At 55.2% G+C, this 20,798-nt stretch overlaps 2 protein-coding genes across 6 annotated transcripts; both read left to right on the top strand.

Moving 5' to 3' along the window:
• Nucleotides 1–12,520: 12,520 nt before the first annotated feature.
• ACHE (acetylcholinesterase (Yt blood group)) lies at nucleotides 12,521–19,515 on the top strand. 5 transcript variants are annotated; one of them, XM_054496430.2, is made up of 5 exons: nucleotides 12,521–12,925; nucleotides 15,231–16,318; nucleotides 16,683–17,167; nucleotides 18,170–18,339; nucleotides 19,174–19,504. In XM_054496430.2, the coding sequence occupies exons 1-5, from the start codon at nucleotides 12,748–12,750 to the stop codon at nucleotides 19,293–19,295; spliced, it is 2,043 nt and encodes a 680-aa protein (XP_054352405.1). In that variant the 5' UTR covers nucleotides 12,521–12,747; the 3' UTR covers nucleotides 19,296–19,504. The 5 variants fall into 5 exon arrangements, with proteins under 5 accessions (XP_054352405.1, XP_063523320.1, XP_063523321.1 ...); XM_063667250.1 differs by lacking the exon at nucleotides 12,521–12,925 and adding an exon at nucleotides 13,568–13,680 and having other exon boundaries at nucleotides 15,234–16,318; nucleotides 18,420–19,515; XM_063667251.1 differs by lacking the exon at nucleotides 12,521–12,925 and adding an exon at nucleotides 13,568–13,680 and having other exon boundaries at nucleotides 18,420–19,515.
• Nucleotides 19,516–19,755: 240 nt separating this feature from the next.
• On the top strand, nucleotides 19,756–20,747 carry UFSP1 (UFM1 specific peptidase 1 (inactive)). Its single transcript, XM_054496428.2, has one exon. The coding sequence runs from the start codon at nucleotides 20,203–20,205 to the stop codon at nucleotides 20,629–20,631; it is 429 nt and encodes a 142-aa protein (XP_054352403.1). The 5' UTR covers nucleotides 19,756–20,202; the 3' UTR covers nucleotides 20,632–20,747.
• The last annotated feature ends 51 nt before the right edge of the window (nucleotides 20,748–20,798 follow it).

The raw sequence follows: 20,798 nt of genomic DNA, 5'->3' as shown, positions 1-20,798 counted from the left end.
CTCAGGTGATCCACACACCTCAGCCTCCCAGATGCTGGATTACAGGCATGAGTCACCATGCCTGGCCTTAAATTCTTATTTAAATTTATTAAACTTATTCTTATTTAAATTCTTTTATTCCTCAATTCCTTTCTATAAATTTTCATTATTTTACTTTGAAATATCTGCCAGGACATTCAAGAATCATAATTTTGGCAACCCATATGCCAGCCTTATGTGTCTCAAAATTAAAGCACAATGTTTTGAGCATTGAAAAGAACCAATATGTTGATTCATACTCATAGTTGCAAAACAAACGTGTTAGGCCATTCTTGCATTGCTATAAATGCCTAAGACTGGGTGATTTATAAAGAAAAGAGGTTTATTTGGCTCACGGTTCTGCAGGCTGTACAGGAAGCATGGCGCCAGCATTTGCTTCTGGTGAGGACCTCAGGAAGCTTCCACTTATAGGGGAAGTTGAAGGGGGGCTGGCATGTCACAGGGCAAGAGAGAGAGTGCGGGAGGGAGGTGCCACACTCTTAAACAACCAGATCCCACTCACTATTGCAAAAACAGCACCAAGGGGTTGGCACTGAACCATTCATGAGAGATCCACCCCCATGAGCCAAATACCTCCAACCAGGGCTCATCTCCAACACTGGGGGTTACATCTCGATGTGCAATCTGGAAAGGACAAGCATCCAAACTATATCAACAAATGAAGGCTGGAGAAATCCAAGGACTGAAGGACATCCTGGTTATAACTCCTACATTTAAGTCACATTGAGATGTGACATAGTATTGTACAACAGAATTTTTAAATCTTATTTGCCATGCCTCAGAATCTTTTTCTTTTGAGACAGAGTCTCGCTCTATCACCGAGGCTGGAGTGCAGTGGCACAATCTCAGCTCACTGCAACCTCTGCCACCCAGGTTCAAGCAATTTTCCTGCCTCAGCCTCCCAAATAGCTGGGATTACCAGTGCCCACCACCATGCCCGGCTAATTCTTATAATTTTAGTAGAGACAGGGTTTCACCATGTTGGCCAGGCTGGTCTCAAAATCCTGGCCTCAAGTGATCTGCCCACCTCAGCCTCCCAAAGTGCTGGGATTACAGATGTGAGCCACCTCACTCAGCCAGAATCCCTTCCAAATTAAAAATCAAACAGAAACCCCACAGAATCACATTTGTTTGGCATTGCTCTAGTAATATGTGCATCTTGGGTACAAGTGTCTAAATTGCTAAACCTGCATCTGCAGTTTTACATTTTAAGATGCTTCTGGCCAGGCGTGGGGGCTCACGCCTGTAATCCCAGCACTTTGGGAAGCCGAAGCAGGTGGATCACTTCAGGTCAGGAGTTTGAGACTAGCCTGACCAACATGGTGAAACCCCATCTCTACTAAAAATACAAAATTAGCCAGGCATGGTGGCGCATGCCTGTAATCCCAGCTACTCAGGAGGCTGAGGCAGGAGAATTGCTTGAACCCGGGAGGCAGAGATTGTAGTGAGCTGAGATTGCACCATGGCACTCCATCCTGGGCAACAGGAGCAAAACTCCATCTCAAACAAACAAACAGAAAAAAGATGCTTCCGGCTGGGTGCCGTGGCTCACACCTGTAATCCCAACACTGTGGGAGGCTGAGGCGGAGGATCACCTGAGGTCAGGAGTTCAAGACCAGCCTGACCAACATGGCAAAACCCGATCTCTACTAAAAATACAAAAATTAGCTGGGTGTGGTGGCGGGTGCCTGTAATCCCAGCTACTTGGGAGGCTGAGGTAAGAGAATTGCTTGAACCGGGAGATGGAGGTTGCAGTGAGCTGAGATTGTGCCACTGCACTCCAGCCTGGGAGACAGTGTGAGACTCCATCTCAAAAAAAAAAAAAAAAAGATGCTTCCATCCACTGTTCATCTCAGATTAAATGAAGACCAAGGCTAGGCACAGTGGTTCACGCCTGTAATCCCAGCACTTTGGGAGGCCCAGGTGGGTGGATCACTTGAGGTCAGGAGTTCAAGACCAGCCTGGCAAACATGGTGAACCCCCTCTCTACGAAAAACACAAAAATTAGCCGGGCGTGGTGGTGGGTGCCTGTAGTCCCAGCTACTTGGGAGGCTGAGGTAGGAGAATCACTTGAACCTGGGCGGTGGAGGCTGCAGTGAGCCGAGTGAGCCGAGATCACACTACTGCACTCCAGCCTGGGCGACAGAGCAAGACTCTCGCAAAAAAGTAAAAATTGTTAATATAAATAATATGATACTTATTAACCCAGTGATTGGGACAAATACAAATTGAGGGACATTCTACAAAGTAACTGGCCAGTGGTCTTCAAACGTGTCAAGGTCATGAAAGACAAAGAATGAGGAAGTGTCCAAAACAGAGGGCACTAGTCGGGCATGGTAGCCCACGGCTGTAATCCCAGCACTTTGGGAGGCTGAGGTGGACAGATCACCTGAGGTCAGGAGTTCAAGACTAGCCTGGCCAACATGGTGAAACCCCATCTCTGCTAAATACAAAAATTAGCCAGGTGTGGTGGCGGACGCCTATAATCCCAGCTACTCAGAAGGCTGAGGCAGGAGAATCACTTGAACCCGGGAGGCGGAGGTTACAGTGAGCCAAGATCGCGCCACTGCACTCCAGCCTGGGTGCCAAAACAAGACTCCATCTCAAAAAAAAAAAAAAGAATATAGAAATAATGAAAAGAATACAGATAAGGCCTCTGGGATATAGCAAAAGCAATGCTCAGAGGACAATGTATAGCATTAAAGTAATTATGTCAATAAGTAAGAAAGAATGAAAATAAATAAACAGCCAAGTATGGTGGTGCACCTACAGACCCAGCTACTAAGGTGGGAGGATCACTTGAGCCCAGGAATTCTGAGCTGTAGTGCACTATGCCAATTCCGTGTCTGCATTGAGTTTGGCATCAATGTGGCAACCTCCTGGGAGCGGGGGACCACCAGATTGTCTAAGGACGGGTGAACCTGCCCAGGTCAGAAACAGAGCAGGTCAAAACTCCCTGCAGATCAGTAGTAGGATTGTGCCTGTAAATAGCCACTGAACTCCAACCTGGGCAACATAGCAAGAGCACGTCTCTAAAAAATAAATAAATAAATAAATAAAATTAATTAGAAATCCAATTCCAGAAGTTGTAAAACAAACAATAAAATAAACCTAAGAGAACACATAGAAGTTAATAAAGATAAGAGCAGAACTTAATAAACTGGAAAACACATGAAAAGATGTTCAAATTTCCTCATAATAGAAAGTAGGCCAGGTGCAGTGGCTCACGCCTGTAATCCTAGCACTTTGGGAGGTCAAAGTCAGTGGATCACCTGAGGTCAGGAGTTCAAGACCAGACTGGCCAACATGACAAAACCCCCATCTCTACTAAAAATACAAAAATTTGCTGGACATGATGGCGCATGCCTGTAATCCCAGCTACTCGGGAGGGTGACACAAGAGAATCAGTTGAACCCGGGAGGCAGAGATTGTAGTGGGCAAAGATTGCATTGAGCCGAGATAGCACCACTGCACTCCAGCCTGGGTGACAGGGCAAGACTCTGTCTCAAAAGAAATAGGAAAAATTAAGTTAATTATACCCTTAATGCTTACTGAATTAAATATATTAATTTAAAAATTAATTAATTTTATTTAAAATTAAATTTTAATTTAATTTAAATTTAAATTTTATTTAAAATTAAATTTAAATTTTATTTAAAATTAAAAATAAAGTAACTGGCCCAGCACAGTGGCTCACGCCTGTAATCCCAGCACTTTGGGAAGCTGAGGCAGGCAGATCACAAGGTCAGGAGTTCAAGACCAGCCTGGCCAACATGGTGAAACCCCGTCTCTACTAAAAATACAAAAACGAGCTGCGTATGGTGGCGCACGTCTGTAATCCCAGCTACTCAGGAGCGCGCTTGAAACCGGGAGGTGGAGGTTGCAGTGAGCCAAGATTGTACCACTGCACTCCAGCCTGGGTGACAGAGCAAGACTCTGTCTCAAAAATAAATAAACAAATAAATAAAGTAAAGCTGTATTGAAATACCATTCACCTCTTAAATGGGACAATTTTTTTTGTTTTGTTTTTGGAGTTTGTTGAGACAGATTCTCACTCTGTCACGCAGGCTGGAGTACAGTAGCATGATCACAGATCACTGCAGCCTCAAACTCCTGGGCTCAAGCGATCCTCCCACCTCAGCCTCCCAAGCAGCTGTGACTACAGGCATGAGCCAGCACACTCAGCAATTTTTTATTTTTTGGAGAGCTGGGAGTCTCATCGTGTTGCTCATGCTGGTCTTGAACTCCTGGGCTCAAGCGATCCTCCCACCTCAGCCTCCCAAAGTGCTGGGATTACAGGCATAAGCCACCACATCCAGCCAATTTTATTTTATTTTTAAATATACTATGTTGGCAAAACTATAGGCAACCAACAACTCTTACATATTGCAGGAGGTAGTGACCCAGTAATACATGTTGAGGAATTTATCCCAGGGATATACTTGCAGCACTGCAAAATGATTTGTGCACTAAGTTTGTAATAGCAAGTAACTGAAAGCAACTTAAATGCTCATCAGTAGGGGACGAATTAAATTATGTTACTTTTAACCGGGCAAGGTGGCTCACGCCTGTAATCCCAGCACTTTGGGAGGCCAAGGCGGGCAGATCACCTGAGGTCGGGAGCTCGAGACCAGCCTGACCAACATGGAGAAACCCCGCCTCTACTAAAAATAAAAAATTAGCCAAGAGTGGTGGCACATGCCTGTAATCCCAGCTACTCGGGAGGCTGAGGCAGGAGACTCACTTGAACCCGGGAGGTGGAGGTTGCGGTGGGTGAGCCGAGATCACACCATTGCACTCCAGCCTGGGCAACAAGAGTGAAACTCCATTTCCAAATAAATAAATAAATAAAATTATGTTACTTTCATGCAATATAAAGTATGCAGCTTTTCATTAAAAAGGGAAAAAATAAAGAATAAGGGCCAGTTGTGGTGGCTCACACCTGTAATCCCAGCACTTTGGGAAGCCGAGGTGGGTGGATCACTTGAGGTCAGGAGTTCGAGACCAGCCTGGCCAACATGCAGAAACCCCACCTCTACTAAAAATGGAAAAATTAGCCAGGTGTGGTGGTAGGCACCTGTAATCCCAGCTACTTGGGAGGCTGAGGCAGGAGAATCGCTTGAACTCCGGGGGGCGGAGGTTACAGTGATTGGAGATCGTGCCACTGCACTCCAGCCTGAGTGACAGAGCTAAACTCCGTCTAAAAAAAAAAAATGAGAAAGTCTATGATGTACGAATCTGGAACTATCCTTAAGATATACTGTTAGCTAGGTTTCTTTTTTGTTTTTTTTAAGTCAAGTACAGAAGAGTGTGTAAAGGATGCTACAATTATGTAAAAACATGGATTCAAGGCAGAAAAATACCTATTGATTATATATGCACGTACCTGTTTGGGCTACAGAAAAAAATGAAGGAAAAAAGTGGGTAATATATGCAATACAGGACCACAGCCAACACTGCTTTAGGAATGAATACTGGGTCAAGAAAGTCAAGGAAGAAGAGAACTTTTCACTTTATACCTTTCCAATTTTATGAATTCACTAACTGTCCAAATAAATAAAATATAACTTTTTTTTTTTTTTTTTTTTTTTTAGGATAGGGTTTCCCTTTATCCCCTAGGCTGGAGTGCAGTGGCACCATCTCAGCTCACTGCAGCCTTGACTTCCTAGGCCCAAGTGATCCTCCCACCTCAGCCTCCTGAGTAGCTGGGACCACAGCCACGCGCCGCCACACCCAGCTAATTTTTGTATTTTTGGTAGAGAAGGGGGTCTCCCTATGTTGCCCAGGCTGATCTCAAACTCCTGGGCTCAAACGATCCACCCACCTCGGCCTCCCAAAGTGCAGTGATCTGAGGCGTAAGCCACCATGCCTGGCCCAAAATGTAACTTAAAAAAATATATTCCCCAGCCAGGAAATAACTTCTCCCCACTCTTCTAAGATCTTTCCACTCTCATTTCCAGCCATCACTGTTGCCTGCAGCACAGACATTTCTAAGTGTGCCCAGGACAAGTATGGGAGGGCACGTACTCGCGGTGGCTCACACCTGTAATCGATTCCAGCTACTCAGGAGGCTGAAGGCAGGAGGATCGCTCAAGCCCAGGAGTTCAAGGCCAGCCTAGGCAACATAGCAAAACCCTGTATCTATCCAAAAAAAAAAAAAAATAGCCAAGCTTGGTGGCATGGGTCTGTAGTCCCAGCTACTCAAGAGGCTGAGGCGAGAGGATCCTTTGAGCCCAAGAGGTCAAGGCTACAGTGAGCTACAATCACACCACTACACTCTAGCCTGGGTGACAGAATGAGACCCCCATCTCTTTTTTAAAAATTAAAAATTTAAAAATAAAGGAGGACGAGTCCCGCCCTAGATGCAGAGAGCCCCCAGACGTTCTGAGCTGATCCATTTTCTGCTGTAGCTCCCATGTGTCAATGGCCCAAAGCTTCCCAGCACAGCCCCAGCCCCCACCATGGCCCTGCTGGGCACCTCTCTAGTGAGGAGGGGAGGAAGCACCTGCCACTGCCCACATGCCACCACTCCAGGACCCCAGGGTTCCCCACCCTCCCCTGTGGCAGAGCCCCAGTCTCTAAGTCAATTAGGGAGAGGAAGGGTAGGGAAACAGGGCAGGTGCAGAGATGGGCTAGGAAGTAATTGTCATCTCAATATTTAAACTTGGGCCGGGTGCAGTGGCTCACGCCTGTAATCCCAACACTTTGGGAGGCCCAGGCAGGCAGATCACAAGGTCAGGAGTTCGAGACCAGCCCGGCCAACATGGTGAAACCCTGTCTCTACTAAAAATACAAAAATGAGCTGGGTGTGGTGGCACGCATCTGTAATCCCAGCTACTCAGGAGGCTGAGGCAGGAGATCCGCTTGAACCAAGGAGGCAGAAGTTGCAATGAGGGGAAATCGCACCACTGAACTCCAGCCTGGGCAACAGAGTGAGACTCTGTCTCAAAAAAAAAAAAAAAAAAAAAAAAAAGAAAAAAAGAGGAGGAAGAATTTGGGGGAGAATGGGAGGCAGAAGATAATCATCTCCCAGGAAGCACAGGGACTCGGGCAGGGACACCCACCCCGCAACCATGCACACACCCCACACCTCTCTCCTTGGAAGGGAGGGGCCAGGAGGGCCTGAGAGACTCTAGTTGATTTTCCAGAAGTCACAGAAGGAGAGAGTCGCTGCTTAACAGCCCAGCCCATCCAGGTCAGAGTTCTCACCCAAAGTCCAAAGCCTGCAATTTACCAGCTGATGAACGAAACAACCTCTGTATCATTACCTGTATATAATGCCTCTGGGCATCAGTTTCAGTTTCCCAGCTGTTAAATTGTACTAAGAATAGCCTGGGTGTGGTGGCTCTTGCCCATAATCTCAGCACTTTGGGAGGCCAAGGCAGGTGGATCAGCTGAGGTCAGGAGTTGGAGACCAGCCTGGCCAACATGGTGAAACCCCATTACTACTCAAAATACAAAAATTAGCTGGGCATGATGGCAGGTGCCTGTAATCCCAGCTACTCAGGAGGCTGAGACAGGAGAATCGCTTGAACCCAGGAGGTAGTGAGCCAAGATTCCACCATTGCACTCCAGCCTGGGCGACAGAGTGAGACTCTGTCTCAAAAAAAAAAAAAAAAATTGTAATGAAAATACAGCCTACCCCACTGGGGCTGGGCGCAGTGGCTCACGCCCATAATCCCAGCACTTTGGGAGGCCGAGGCAGGCAGATCACCTGAGGTCAGGAGTTTGAGACCAGCCTGGCCAACATGGTGCAACCCCGTCTCTACTTAAAATACAAAAAATCAGCCAGGCCTGGTGGTACGCACCTGTAATCCCAGCTACTTGGGAGGCTGAGGCAGGAGAATCACTTGAACCCGGGAGGCAGAGGTTGCAGTGAGCCAAGATCACACCATTGCACTCCAGCCCGGGGAACAAAAGCTAGACTTCGTCTCAAAAAAAAAAGCAAAGAAAATACAGCCTACCCCATTTGGATGCTACAAGCGAGAATCAAATGAAATGATACTTAGCAAAGCATTCAGGAAGCGGCTTGAAACAAGCTCTTCTTCCCCATACATGCTACTGTGAAAGCAACGTTGGGTCTGAGCTACTCTTCACCTCCACCCTGTTGTCCCCAATGTTGTGGACGTTAAGGGATCCAGCTGGCCACTGGGCCAACCTCACAGCCAGCCTGCACTGTCTCCAAGCCAGGTGGCAGAATCCCAAACCAGTCCTCCTCACTTCTGCACCAATCTTGTGTTAAATCCTCAGTGTCCCTGGAAACCCCAGCCAAAGTCATCTATGGAACCTGTGCTTCCGGCACAGCTCTCACCTGGCCACTTGATATCTGCAGGGCAGCCAGGAGTGACCAGGAGCTCTCTGGGTGTCAAACATCTATAGCACCTAGTGTAACCTCACCAGCTGTTCCCAAGAAGCCATTCAAGATGCACTGCTAAGATTTAAACTGAAAACCGAGTCAGAGTCGGCTGGAACCCATGAGACCAGGATCTGAGAGCCAGTTGGACCAGCATGCCAGGGACCATGTCAGATGGATGTCAGGTCATACCAGGGAAGATGAGTGGCAACGTGGAGTTCAATGTACTACGGGTGAATTAAATTGCATATCTCACTCCTTTCAGAAGCACTCAAGTTCACGGGCAAAAAGGAATGCCAAGAAAAGTACTGATCGGTTCTGATGGCTGGGTGCGGTGGCTCACACCTGTAATCCCAGCACTTTGAGAGGCAGAGGTGGGAGGATCGCTCGAGCCCAGGAGTTCAAGACCAGCCTGGGCAACATAGCAAGACCCCGTCTCTACAAATTAATAAAATATTTAAAAATTAGCTGGGCATGGTGGTGCCACCTGTGGTCCCAGCTATTCAGAAGGCTGAAGGAGAGTTACTGCTTGAGCCCAGGACTTCAAGGCTGCAATGAGATATGATCACATCATTGCACTCCAACCCCGGATGCCAGAATGAGACCAAAAAAAAAAAAAAAAAAAAAAAAACTGAGCACAAGGGTATGCCACCCGCGCTCCACTCTACCCCCGGCCAAAAAGAGGCTCAACTAAGCAAAACGTTATTTGGCGAATTGCATGGGAAATACTGTACACTCGTTAAATATTTAACAAAATTGTGAAAGCAAAGTAAGACTTTGTAGAGACAAGCTATAAAAAATGTGTGAAATGCTCATAACTACCAAGAGAGAAAGGGGTAAAAAGGATGGATAAGCCACAAAGAGAAATCATCCTATCCTGTGTAGGATGACGTAACTTGGATCCAGCAGGAAGGCTGGCCCAACATTAAGTAGGGGACATAGGAAGGGGTGGGTAGAGAGAGGAAAGTCCTTGGTGTGGCCTCAGGCTCCCAATTCTGCCAGGTTACAATCTCGCTTAATGGGGGGTTGGGCAAAGGCTCATCATTAAAGGAAGAGTTTGGCCGGATATGGTGCCTCAGGCCTGTAATCCCAGCACTTTGGGAGGCTGAGGCAGGTGGATCACTTGAGGCCAGGAGTTTGAGACTAGCCTGGCCAACATGGTGAAACCCCATCTCTACTAAAAATACAAAAAATTAACCAGGCATGGTGGTGTGCACCTGTAATCCCAGCTACTCAGGAGGCTGAGGCAGGAGAATCGCTTGAACCTGGGAAGTGGAGGTTGCAGGGAGCCGAGATCGCGCCACTGCACTCCAGCCTCGGGCGACAGAGCGAGACTCTGTCAAATAAATAAATAAACAAATAAATAAATAGGAGATACTGTTCTTCAGCCCCTCCTCCTTCCTGCTGGCTGGAATGTAGATATGACGGCTGATGTTCCAGCAGCCATTCTACGCCATGCAGAGGAAGTCACATGCTGAAGATGGTGCAGTAACAAGATACTGTGTAAGGAGCAACAAAGTTCTGTGTAAAGAAGCCTGGACCCTGACATTGAGGGCACCATGCCAACCCTGCAAAACCCATTTCTAGGTTTTTTGTTTTTTTTTTTTTAAGACAGAGTCTCCCTCTGTCACCCAAGCTGGAGTGCAGTGGCGAGATCTTGGCCCACTGCAATCTCCGCCTCCCAGGTTCAAGCAATTCTTGTGCCTCAGCCTCCCAAGTAGCTAGGAGTACACGCACGCACCACCAGACCGAGCTAATTTTTGTATTTTTAGTACAGACAAGGTTTTACCATGTTGCCCAGGCTGGTCTCAAATTCCTAGCCTCAAGTGATCCTCCCGCCTCAGCCTCCCAAGTAGCTAGAACTATAAGTATGCTCCACCACACTCAGCTAATTATTTTTATTTTTTGTAGAGACAGGGTCTCACCACATTGGCCATGCTGGCCTCATACTCCTGGCCTCAAGTGATCCTCTCTCCTTGTCCTCCCAAAGTTCTGGGATGACAGTCACTGCACCTGGCCCAAGAAATACATTTCTATTATTATTATTATTATTATTATTATTATTATTATTATTTGAGATGGAGTTTCGCTCTTGTTGCCCAGGCTGGAGTACAAAGGCTTGATTTCCGCTCACTGCAACCTCCGCCTCCTGGGTTCAAGCGATTCTCCTGCCTCAGCCTCCTGAGTAGCTGGGATTACAAGCATGGGCCACCATGCCCAGCTAATTTTTTTGTATTTTTAGTAGAGACGGGATTTCTCCATGTTGGTCAGGCTGGTCTTGAACTCCCAACCTCAGGTGATCTGCCTGCCTCGGCCTCCCAAAGTACTGGGATTACAAAAGGCATGAGCCACCGCACCCGGCCTCTATTATATCTTGTTAAAGCCATTATTTGGTTTTTGGTCTCATACAGCTGAACTGAATATTAACCAATAAATAGAGGAAATAAGAATCTTTTGTGTTAGAAGATGTGGATCAAGGTCTGTAACAGAAGTGGGGTTCCCTGCCAGGCATGGCGGCTCATGCCTGTAATCCCAACACTTTGGGAGGCTGAGGCAGAAGGATCACCTGAGGTCAGGAGTTCGAGACCAGCCTGGCCAACATGGTGAAACCCCACCTCTGCTAAATATACAAAAATTAGCTGGGTGTGGTCGCAGGCACCTCTAGTCCCAGCTATTCAGGAGGATGGGACAGGAGAATCCTTGAGCCCAGGAGGCAGAGGTTGCAGCGAGCTGAGATGGCGTCATCTCTACACTCTAGCCTGGGCGACACAGCGAGACGCTGTCTAAAAAAAAATGGCGCTTCCTTCCAAGGTGGGAGACAGAGATAAAAGAGGGGTAGGGGAATTCTCTGAATTGCAGAACTGGTAGTAGAAGCAAGTCTCATTCCTGGATAAACAGAAATAGTGAGAGAAGAAATGGGAAAAATCAAGGACATCCCTGCAGTAACAGCTGTGGAGGGTGGGGAGTTTACTATGCTAGACTATGTAGGGAAACGCCTCCTGGCTTGACAGGTTAGGTGCCTGTGCTGACAACGGTTGCTGAGAGCTCAAGGTGAAAAGAGGGATAGTTCCAGGAAATGATAACCCCGGTGATACACTGTCCCTGCCCTCCCTATCTTCATTGTACAGGCCTCTGTCGTGACGACAGAGGTTAGGTGACACCTGCGTGGCACAGCTCGTCTGGAGGGTGACGGGGCAAGCCTTCATCACTAGCAGGGCCAAAAATCCCTAAAGCCTCAGGACTGGGGCAGGCCTCAGCGCACTCGTTCATAGTTTGTTTCCATCATTTTACTTTTTTGCGGAGAAGGGAGTCTCGCTATGTTGCCCAGGCTGGTCTCCAACTCCCGGACTGAAGCGATCCTCCTGCCTCGGCCTGCCAGAGTGCTGGGATTACAGGCACTGCACTAGGGGCCACACGCGGCCCCATTATTTTAATAATTCATAATTACCACGCTTAGAAACCTGCCTCAGCTCCATTCCCCCCCGCAGCAACACCCACCGTCCATCCTCCTGTCCCCTTCCCCATGCACAGCCCTTACACCTGCTCTTCAGGGATCTCAACTAGCGCACATGGTCTGGACAGTGGGGAGCCTTCAACTAGTGCGGCCAGAACGCTGAAGGCCGGATACAAGGAGCTTCGGTGTCCAGGCAGGGGATTTGGGGTTGCCTGAGATTGGGGCGGGGAGAGCTGGAGACAGTGGGCACAGATGGCGAGGGGTTCACCTCCCCAACACCCCCAACCCAGCCCAGTCTCCGAGGCCCGAGTGGCTGCTTTTTGCGCCACCTGGCGGCCGTCTCCAGCGAGAGGAGCGAGAGGAGCCCGTGCCTGCGGGACCCGGTTCCCGTGGGGCGAGCGGGCGTGGGGCGCGCCCAGCTTGGAAAGCCGGGAACTGCGCGGCCCAGGGACCGGCAAGACTCCGGATTCAACCCCTGCGAGGCCCCGAGACCCGGTGCCCTCGGTCCCTGGCGGCGACACCGCGTGCCCGGGGCTCTGCGGGGCGCTGCGGGGCGCTGCGGGGCGCGCGGCGGCCAGAGCAAGCGTGTGCGCACGCGCCCACCCCACGCCGCGCCCCGCACCGCCGCGCGCGCGCACGCACGCCCCGACGCTGGCCTGCGCCGGCCGCTTTCCCACGCGGGGGCCCGGGGGCTCCCGAGCCGGCCGCCTCCAGGAAGCAGGCGCCGCGTGGTATTGCCGCCTGCACCTCGGGCGTGGGGACCCCGCTGCAGCAGTCCTGTCCACACGGGTGACCTCCTGGAGGGCGGGGCGGGGGGCAATCTGCGCGGGTCAGGCCCCTCGGAGCAGGCTGGGGGCGCCCGGGCCAGGCCGCTCCCACCTGCCAGCCGCGCGGCCAATGAATGCTAGGCCTGGTGATGTCATGCCCCGACCGGACCCTGGTGACGAAAGTCCGAGGTCACCCGTCAGGGAACCAGCACAGACCCACCCGCGGGGGTTCCAGAAGTTTCCACTGCCGCCGCGGAGTGCGGCCTCGCCCCGCAGCCTTGCGCGTGCTACCACGCTGGCCTGCCTTCTCAGGTGTTCCGAGTCACCCCTTCCTCCCCCGGGGGTCTCCTGTCTCCAATGCCCCCCCCACCTCATTTCCACTAGCGATCCCATTTTACATCTCCATTCCCACAGGTGTCCTTTCATCCCCAGGAGTGTCCCACGTCACCTTTTCTGCACCAGTGCCACCTGGACCCCTAAGGGGACCGTCCTCGGCCACACTCCCAAATGCCTCTCCTCCCATGCCACCCGTCTGTGTCGTGGCCGGGGATGCATGGCCCCTTGGCCTTGCGCTAACTTCACCAGCCTCGAGCGAGACCGACAGGGTGTCCAAGTGTGTCCGTCCGTCTGTGAAAGTCGGTCCCTGCGTTTGTCTGTGCCTGTCACTGCATGAGGTCGTCCGTCTGCGCGTGTCTATCTCCACGGGCTTCTGTCCGTCTGTCTGTCACGTGGGTGTCTATTCCGCCGCTGCAGGTCTTTGGGTCGCGTCTGTCACTGCGCGTCTGTCGTCGGTCGGCGTCTGGCACTGGAGTGCGTCTGGGCCCCGGGGTCTCCGGGTCTCGGCTCCAAGGGAGGGAGAGAGAGGGGAGGTGGCCGCCCGGGGGAGCGGGGAGGGGCGGGGGCGGAGACAGTGGGCGGGGGCGGGCGGGGGCGCTGTGAGGCCCGGAGGGGGTGTGTGCGGGGGGCCGGAGGCGGCGGCTGTCAGAGTCGGCTCAGCCTGCGCCGGGGAACATCGGCCGCCTCCAGCTCCCGGCGCGGCCCGGCCCGGCCCGGCTCGGCCGCCTCAGGTGAGTCTCCCTCCCCTCCCGGGACTCTCCTTAAGGCCCGTGTCCGGGGCACCGTGCGCTCCCCGAGGGGTGCAGGCCCCCCTAACGGGACGGCTCCCGCGTCCCCGGGCCTGCCCCGCGCCGCCCTCCGCTGCCCCGCACTCGTCCGGAACTCTTCCCCGGCCGCCTCACACTCACCGACGCCCACGCAGGAGCCCGAGCCGGCGGGGACGGCCACCGCCTCTGCGCTCCGATTCCCGCGGGGACCCCCGAGCGCCCCTTCCCCGATCGCTCCCTAGTCCGGGGCCACTGGAAGACACCCCCTAATTGGGGCGGTACCCGAGCTGCGCAGGTTCCCGGCGCCGGGCTGGGCACCCCCATCCCCAGGGCCACAAGCCCAGCGCCCCTGCGCAGCGCCCCTCAGAGGCCCCCTCCGAGGCCCAGGGCGCCCCCTCCCGCGGAGACTCCATCTCTATTTTTTGGGAAGGGAAGGCTCGGCGGAAGCCCCGAGTTATAATTAGCGCCACTCGGGTTTCCTAGTTAATCTCCAGCAGCACCACCACCCCCAGCTCAGGGCGGCGGGGGCTGGGCGAGGGGTGACCGGCGGGAGAGGGGGGAGTTCCCACCCGGGGAATTTTGATCCTTTGGCTGGAGATGCCGGAACCGTAGCAGCTGCTGCCCCCAAAATAGCGCCCCCGCCCCTGCAGCCGGGGATCTCCAGAGCCCCGGGAACACAGGCGTCCCAGCTCGCCCTTCAGGCGGCTCTGCAAAGCCCTCCGGCCCCCAGTTCTGCAAGGCCCTTGGGCCCCCACCCCAAGTTCCCGGCTCCCGGCTCGGGGCGGGGAGCGCCGACCTTTTCTCGGTCTCTACTGCCCTCCGCCGGCGGCGGCGTGCACGGCAGCTTCAGACGGATGGGGGGCTCTCGAGTCCTGGGGGACGCGGGCTGGCGAGCCTGTTTGCTGGGGCTGGGCTGGGAGCGTGCGCAGCTGATGGGAACCCGCGGGCATCAGCGCTCGGTGCCAGACATTGGATGAGAATGGGCAGGGTTGGGTGGGGAGTGGACTAGGCAGGATTTGGGGGACCCCGGGACCTGAGGCTTCCACACCCTGAATGCCCAGCCCACCGCCCCCCAGGACCCCGGGTCTGGCCGACCCAGGAGAGTGGGGCTGCGCCTTCAGGCCGCCACAAGCTCCCCCAGCGGCGCCGCCCGTCCGTGAGGCCGCGCCCCTGTCGGGTGGACTGAGGCCTCTGGTGCCCTCACTGCACGAGCTGGGCCTGGCCCAGTTCCCGGAAGAGGTGAGGGCGGTGGACCCCTGCGGGGCAGAGAGGGTGCTCCTCTCTGTTCCCTGCATTTGTCTGGATATGGGTGTCTGCCTGATCTCTTTCCCCTCCTGCCCGCTGGCCTGTGTCCTTGTCTCTGCCTGTCTCCTTCCCTCCCTCCCTCTCTCCCCTCCTCTTTGCCAACCGGCCCCACCTCCTCTGCAGCTGAGTGATAACCCTTGGGCCCACTGTACCCTAATCTCCTCCCTCCTAGCTCCTCGACCTTCACCCTTTCCCTTTCTTTCTCCCAGCAGACGCCGCCTGCCCTGCAGCCATGAGGCCCCCGCAGTGTCTGCTGCACGCGCCTTCCCTGGCTTCCCCACTCCTCCTCCTCCTCTGGTTCCTGGGAGGAGGAGTGGGGGCTGAGGGCCGGGAGGATGCAGAGCTGCTGGTGTCGGTGCGTGGGGGCCGGCTGCGGGGCATTCGCCTGAAGACACCTGGGGGCCCCGTCTCTGCTTTCCTGGGCATCCCCTTTGCGGAGCCACCCATGGGACCCCGTCGCTTTCTGCCACCGGAGCCCAAGCAGCCTTGGTCAGGGGTGGTAGACGCTACAACCTTCCAGAGTGTCTGCTACCAATATGTGGACACCCTATACCCAGGTTTTGAGGGCACCGAGATGTGGAACCCCAACCGTGAGCTGAGCGAGGACTGCCTGTACCTCAACGTGTGGACACCATACCCCCGGCCTACATCCCCCACCCCTGTCCTCGTCTGGATCTATGGGGGTGGCTTCTACAGTGGGGCCTCCTCCTTGGACGTGTACGATGGCCGCTTCTTGGTACAGGCCGAGAGGACTGTGCTGGTGTCCATGAACTACCGGGTGGGAGCCTTTGGCTTCCTGGCCCTGCCGGGGAGCCGAGAGGCCCCGGGCAATGTGGGTCTCCTGGATCAGAGGCTGGCCCTGCAGTGGGTGCAGGAGAACGTGGCAGCCTTCGGGGGTGACCCGACATCAGTGACGCTGTTTGGGGAGAGCGCGGGAGCCGCCTCGGTGGGCATGCACCTGCTGTCCCCGCCCAGCCGGGGCCTGTTCCATAGGGCCGTGCTGCAGAGCGGTGCCCCCAATGGACCCTGGGCCACGGTGGGCATGGGAGAAGCCCGTCGCAGGGCCACGCAGCTGGCCCACCTTGTGGGCTGTCCTCCAGGCGGCACTGGTGGGAATGACACAGAGCTGGTAGCCTGCCTTCGGACACGACCAGCGCAGGTCCTGGTGAACCACGAATGGCACGTGCTGCCTCAAGAAAGCGTCTTCCGGTTCTCCTTCGTGCCTGTGGTAGATGGAGACTTCCTCAGTGACACCCCAGAGGCCCTCATCAACGCGGGAGACTTCCACGGCCTGCAGGTAACTAGTGGCCTGCAGGTAACTAGTGGCTAGCCGGCGTGAAGCTGACTCCTCTGGGTCCCAACAGTCCCTCCCCTCCCTGCAGGGACCCAGGCATGAGGGCTTCTCCAGGCCCATTCCCAGAAGTCCCAGAAGTCCTCCCTGAGGGCTCAGATCCCAGGGTGGTCGGCAGGGCAGACAGGAAAGCCACCGTGGGTCTATTTTCTCTTTCTCTGCGTCGCTCCCCTGATCTTGTCCTCTCTCTGCCCATGGTTCCGGGTCTGTAACTGTTCCTCTCTCTGGCTCTTTGTCTGTCCATCTGTTTCTGTCTACTTGTCTGTCTGTGCCTGTCGCTCCATCCCACCCCCCTCTCCCTCACCCCCAGGTGCTGGTGGGTGTGGTGAAGGATGAGGGCTCGTATTTTCTGGTTTACGGGGCCCCAGGCTTCAGCAAAGACAACGAGTCTCTCATCAGCCGGGCCGAGTTCCTGGCCGGGGTGCGGGTCGGGGTCCCCCAGGTAAGTGACCTGGCAGCCGAGGCTGTCGTCCTGCATTACACAGACTGGCTGCATCCCGAGGACCCGGCACGCCTGAGGGAGGCCCTGAGCGATGTGGTGGGCGACCACAATGTCGTGTGCCCCGTGGCCCAGCTGGCTGGGCGACTGGCTGCCCAGGGTGCCCGGGTGTACGCCTACGTCTTTGAACACCGTGCTTCCACACTGTCCTGGCCCCTGTGGATGGGAGTGCCCCACGGCTACGAGATCGAGTTCATCTTTGGGATCCCCCTGGACCCCTCTCGAAACTACACGGCGGAGGAGAAAATCTTCGCCCAGCGACTGATGCGATACTGGGCCAACTTTGCCCGCACAGGGTCAGCAGTGCAGAGGGGGAGAAGGCTGGGGAGGACAGGAGTCGGGGGTGGGAGGACACACAAAGAGAAGCAGACACACAGAGACAGAAAGGACGGGTGGGACAGGGGCAGGATAGAACAGCCAGAGAAGGACATGCTCACAAAGGAGATAAAAGGGGAGAGAAAAAGAAAGGAGACAGAGAAGGCAGAGGGGATCTTGCAGAGACAGAGACAGAGGCAAAGGAAAGTGAGGAGACGAGGTAGACATGGAGGGGGGCACAGTGGCTCACCCCTGTAATTCCAGCCCTTTGGGAGGCCAAGGTGGGAGGATCCCCTGAGGCCAGGAGTTTGAGACCAGACTGGACAACATAACAAGACCCCGACTCTTAAAAAGAAAAAAAAGTACGAAACTTAGCCAGGCACGGTGGCTGGTGCCTGTGGTCCCAGCTACTTGGGAAGGTGAGGCAGGAGGACTGCTTGAGCCTGGGAGGTTGAGGCTGCAGTGAGTTATGATGGCACCACTGCACTCCAGCCTGAGCGGCCCTATCTCTGGGAAAAAAAAAAAAAAAGACGGGAGACCAAGACAAAGGAGTTGGAGCTGGATTAAGTCAAACCAGTGATGATTCACTAGCAGTGACACATTCTCTCTCTCACACACACACCAGTTTATCTGGATCAAGAAGAGGACAATGAAATCTAGCATCGGATGGGTGTTGTTAAAAAATGTAATGTTTGTAGACATAGGACCCGTCCTGGTTACTTAGGAAGGGCTCAAGACATCCTAGCCATATTTTTACTGAGAGAAACAAAGATGGAACAGAAAAGCTGAGGGAAAAGGAAGGAGACAGGGAGCGCACGAGGAAGGGAAGACCCCGATGACCCGGCACTTTGGAGAAGGTGGAGGGAGGGAGGGCACGGGCTCTCTGGGGCTCTCCGCAGAGCTGAAGAGTCCGGGGTCCCGTGGAGTTGGGGGCCACCTCCTCCCACTGCCCGTCTGGACTGAGCCTTCCCTTCCTTCCGCAGGGATCCCAATGAGCCCCGAGACCCCAAGGCCCCGCAATGGCCCCCGTACACGACGGGGGCTCAGCAGTACGTGAGTCTGGACCTGCGGCCGCTGGAGGTGCGGCGGGGGCTGCGCGCCCAGGCCTGCGCCTTCTGGAACCGCTTCCTCCCCAAATTGCTCAGCGCCACCGGTACGCAGGGGCCAGCGGGCAGCGGCTGGGAGGACGGGAGTGGGAGCCGGCCAGGTGTAACCCCTCTCTTCTCCCCCTAGCCTCGGAGGCTCCCAGCACCTGCCCAGGCTTCACCCATGGGGAGGCTGCTCCGAGGCCCGGCCTCCCCCTACCCCTCCTCCTCCTCCACCAGCTTCTCCTCCTCCTTCTCTCCCACCTCTTGCGGCTGTGACCACGGCCTCTTCCCCTACGGCCACAGGGGCCCCTCCTCTAATGAGTGGTCGGACCATGGGGAAGGGCCCCACTCAGGGATCTCAGACCCAGTGCCCCCTCCCTCCTCAAACCAAGAGACTCACACTGGACAGGGCAGGAGGAGGGGGCCGTGCCTCCCACCCTTCTCAGGGATCCCCACGCCTTTGTTGTTTGAATGGAAATGGAAAAGCCAGTATTCTTTTATAAAATTATCTTTTGGAACCTGAGCCTGACATTGGGGGGAAGAGGGAGGCCCCGGGCTGGGTAACACCCCCCATTGGGGCTATAACGGTCAACCATTTCTGTCTCTTCTTTTTCCCCCAACCTCCCCCTCCTGTCCCCTCTGTCCCCCCGTCTTCCGGTCATTCTTTTCTCCTCCTCTCTCCTTCCTGCTGTCCTTCTCTGGCCCCGCCTCTGCCCTCATCCTCCCTCTCGTCTTTCGCACATTCTCCTGATCCTCTTGCCACCGTCCCACGTGGTCGCCTGCATTTCTCCGTGCGTCCTCCCTGCACTCATGCCCCCCTTCAACCTGCCCAAATGTCCGATCCCCGACCTTCTTCGTGCCGTCCTCCCCTCCCGCCTCGCCGGGCGCCCTGGCCGCAGACACGCTCGACGAGGCGGAGCGCCAGTGGAAGGCCGAGTTCCACCGCTGGAGCTCCTACATGGTGCACTGGAAGAACCAGTTCGACCACTACAGCAAGCAGGATCGCTGCTCAGACCTGTGACCCCGGCGGGACCCCCACGTCCCCCGCTCCGCCCGGCCCCCTAGCTGTATATACTATTTATTTCAGAGCTGGGCTATAACACAGACGAGCCCCAGACCCTGCCCATCCCCACCCCACCCCCGACGTCCCCCGGGGCTCCCGGTCCTCTGCATGTCTCAGGCTGAGCTCCCTCCCCCGCGGTGCCTTCGCCCCTCTGGGCTACCAATAAACTGTTACAGCCACGGGAGTGTGCGCGACTAGGGAGCCAGGGGCAGGGGCAGAACGCCGGAATCACGGGGGCGGAGTCTATGCAGGAGCGGGGCTGGAGGGTGAGAAACAGGCGAGCTCCGAGGCGGGCGCAAGGCAAAGGCCAACCCCCGGCCCTGCCCCGCCGGGGCGCCTGCGCAATGAGGCCCACAGGCCCGCAGGCTGGCACGGCGGAGGGGCGGGGCGGAGGGGCGGGGCGGGGCGCGGCGCGGCGGAGCATTGTGGGATCCCCTCGGTCGGTGCCGCTCGGTGGCTACCGCTTGCGGCCTGCGGTGATCAACGAGGCCCGGGGAGCGCGTCCCCAGCCTGCGCGCCGGTCCTGCGGCAGCTGGCCAAGACCCGGAGCCGAAAGGGAGTGTTGGAGCCTGAGGTCGCTCCGCGCCGCTAGGAGGACGCTGTGCCTGGCCTTGGATCTCCGCTCCCGCCCACCGCCCTGGAGCCGCTGAGGGACGTCCACGTGGGCCTGTCCCCGCCGAACCGCGGCCCTGTCCGCCTGGCGCTGCTCTCGGGCCACTACCTCTACTACCACTACGGCTGCGACGGCCTGGACGACCGCGGCTGGGGCTGCGGCTACCGCACTCTGCAGACGCTGTGCTCGTGGCCGGAGGGCCAGCCCGCGGGCGTACCTGGATTGGCCGCTGTGCAGGCGGCCCTGGAGGACATGGGCGACAAGCCCCCCGGCTTCCGGGGCTCCCGGGACTGGATCGGCTGCGTGGAGGCCAGCCTCTGCCTCGCTCACTTCGGAGGGCCCCAGGGACGCCTCTGCCACATACCCCGGGGAGCGGGGCTGCACGGGGAGCTGGAGAGGCTTTACTCCCACTTCGCAGGGGGCGGAGGCCCAGTCATGGTTGGGGGGGACGCAGATGCCAGGTCCAAGGCCTTGCTGGGAGTCTGCGTCGGGTCAGGCACGGAAGCCTATGTCCTGGTATTGGATCCTCACTACTGGGGCACTCCAAAAAGCCCCAGTGAACTACAGGCTGCTGGGTGGGTGGGCTGGCAAGAGGTGAGTGCAGCCTTTGACCCCAACTCCTTCTACAACCTGTGCTTGACCAGCCTTAGCTCCCAACAGCAGCAGCACACCTTGGACTGAGGGCGCAGTTACAGAACTGAGATTCTCGGGTCCCAGACATGCACCTATGTACCTCCCACTGGTGTCCCTGCAGAGCCCGGCACTTTTGACATAATAAAAGTGGCAGGGCTGAGCAACACCTCAGGAGTTACTCTGGAAGGATGGGGGAGGTATGTAACACACGAGAG

This window comes from Pongo pygmaeus, chromosome 6 (genome assembly GCF_028885625.2).
Source record: "Pongo pygmaeus isolate AG05252 chromosome 6, NHGRI_mPonPyg2-v2.0_pri, whole genome shotgun sequence".
Taxonomy (NCBI): domain Eukaryota; kingdom Metazoa; phylum Chordata; class Mammalia; order Primates; family Hominidae; genus Pongo; species Pongo pygmaeus.
Note: the sequence above shows the minus strand (reverse complement) of the source record. Positions and strands in the feature narration are given on the sequence as shown.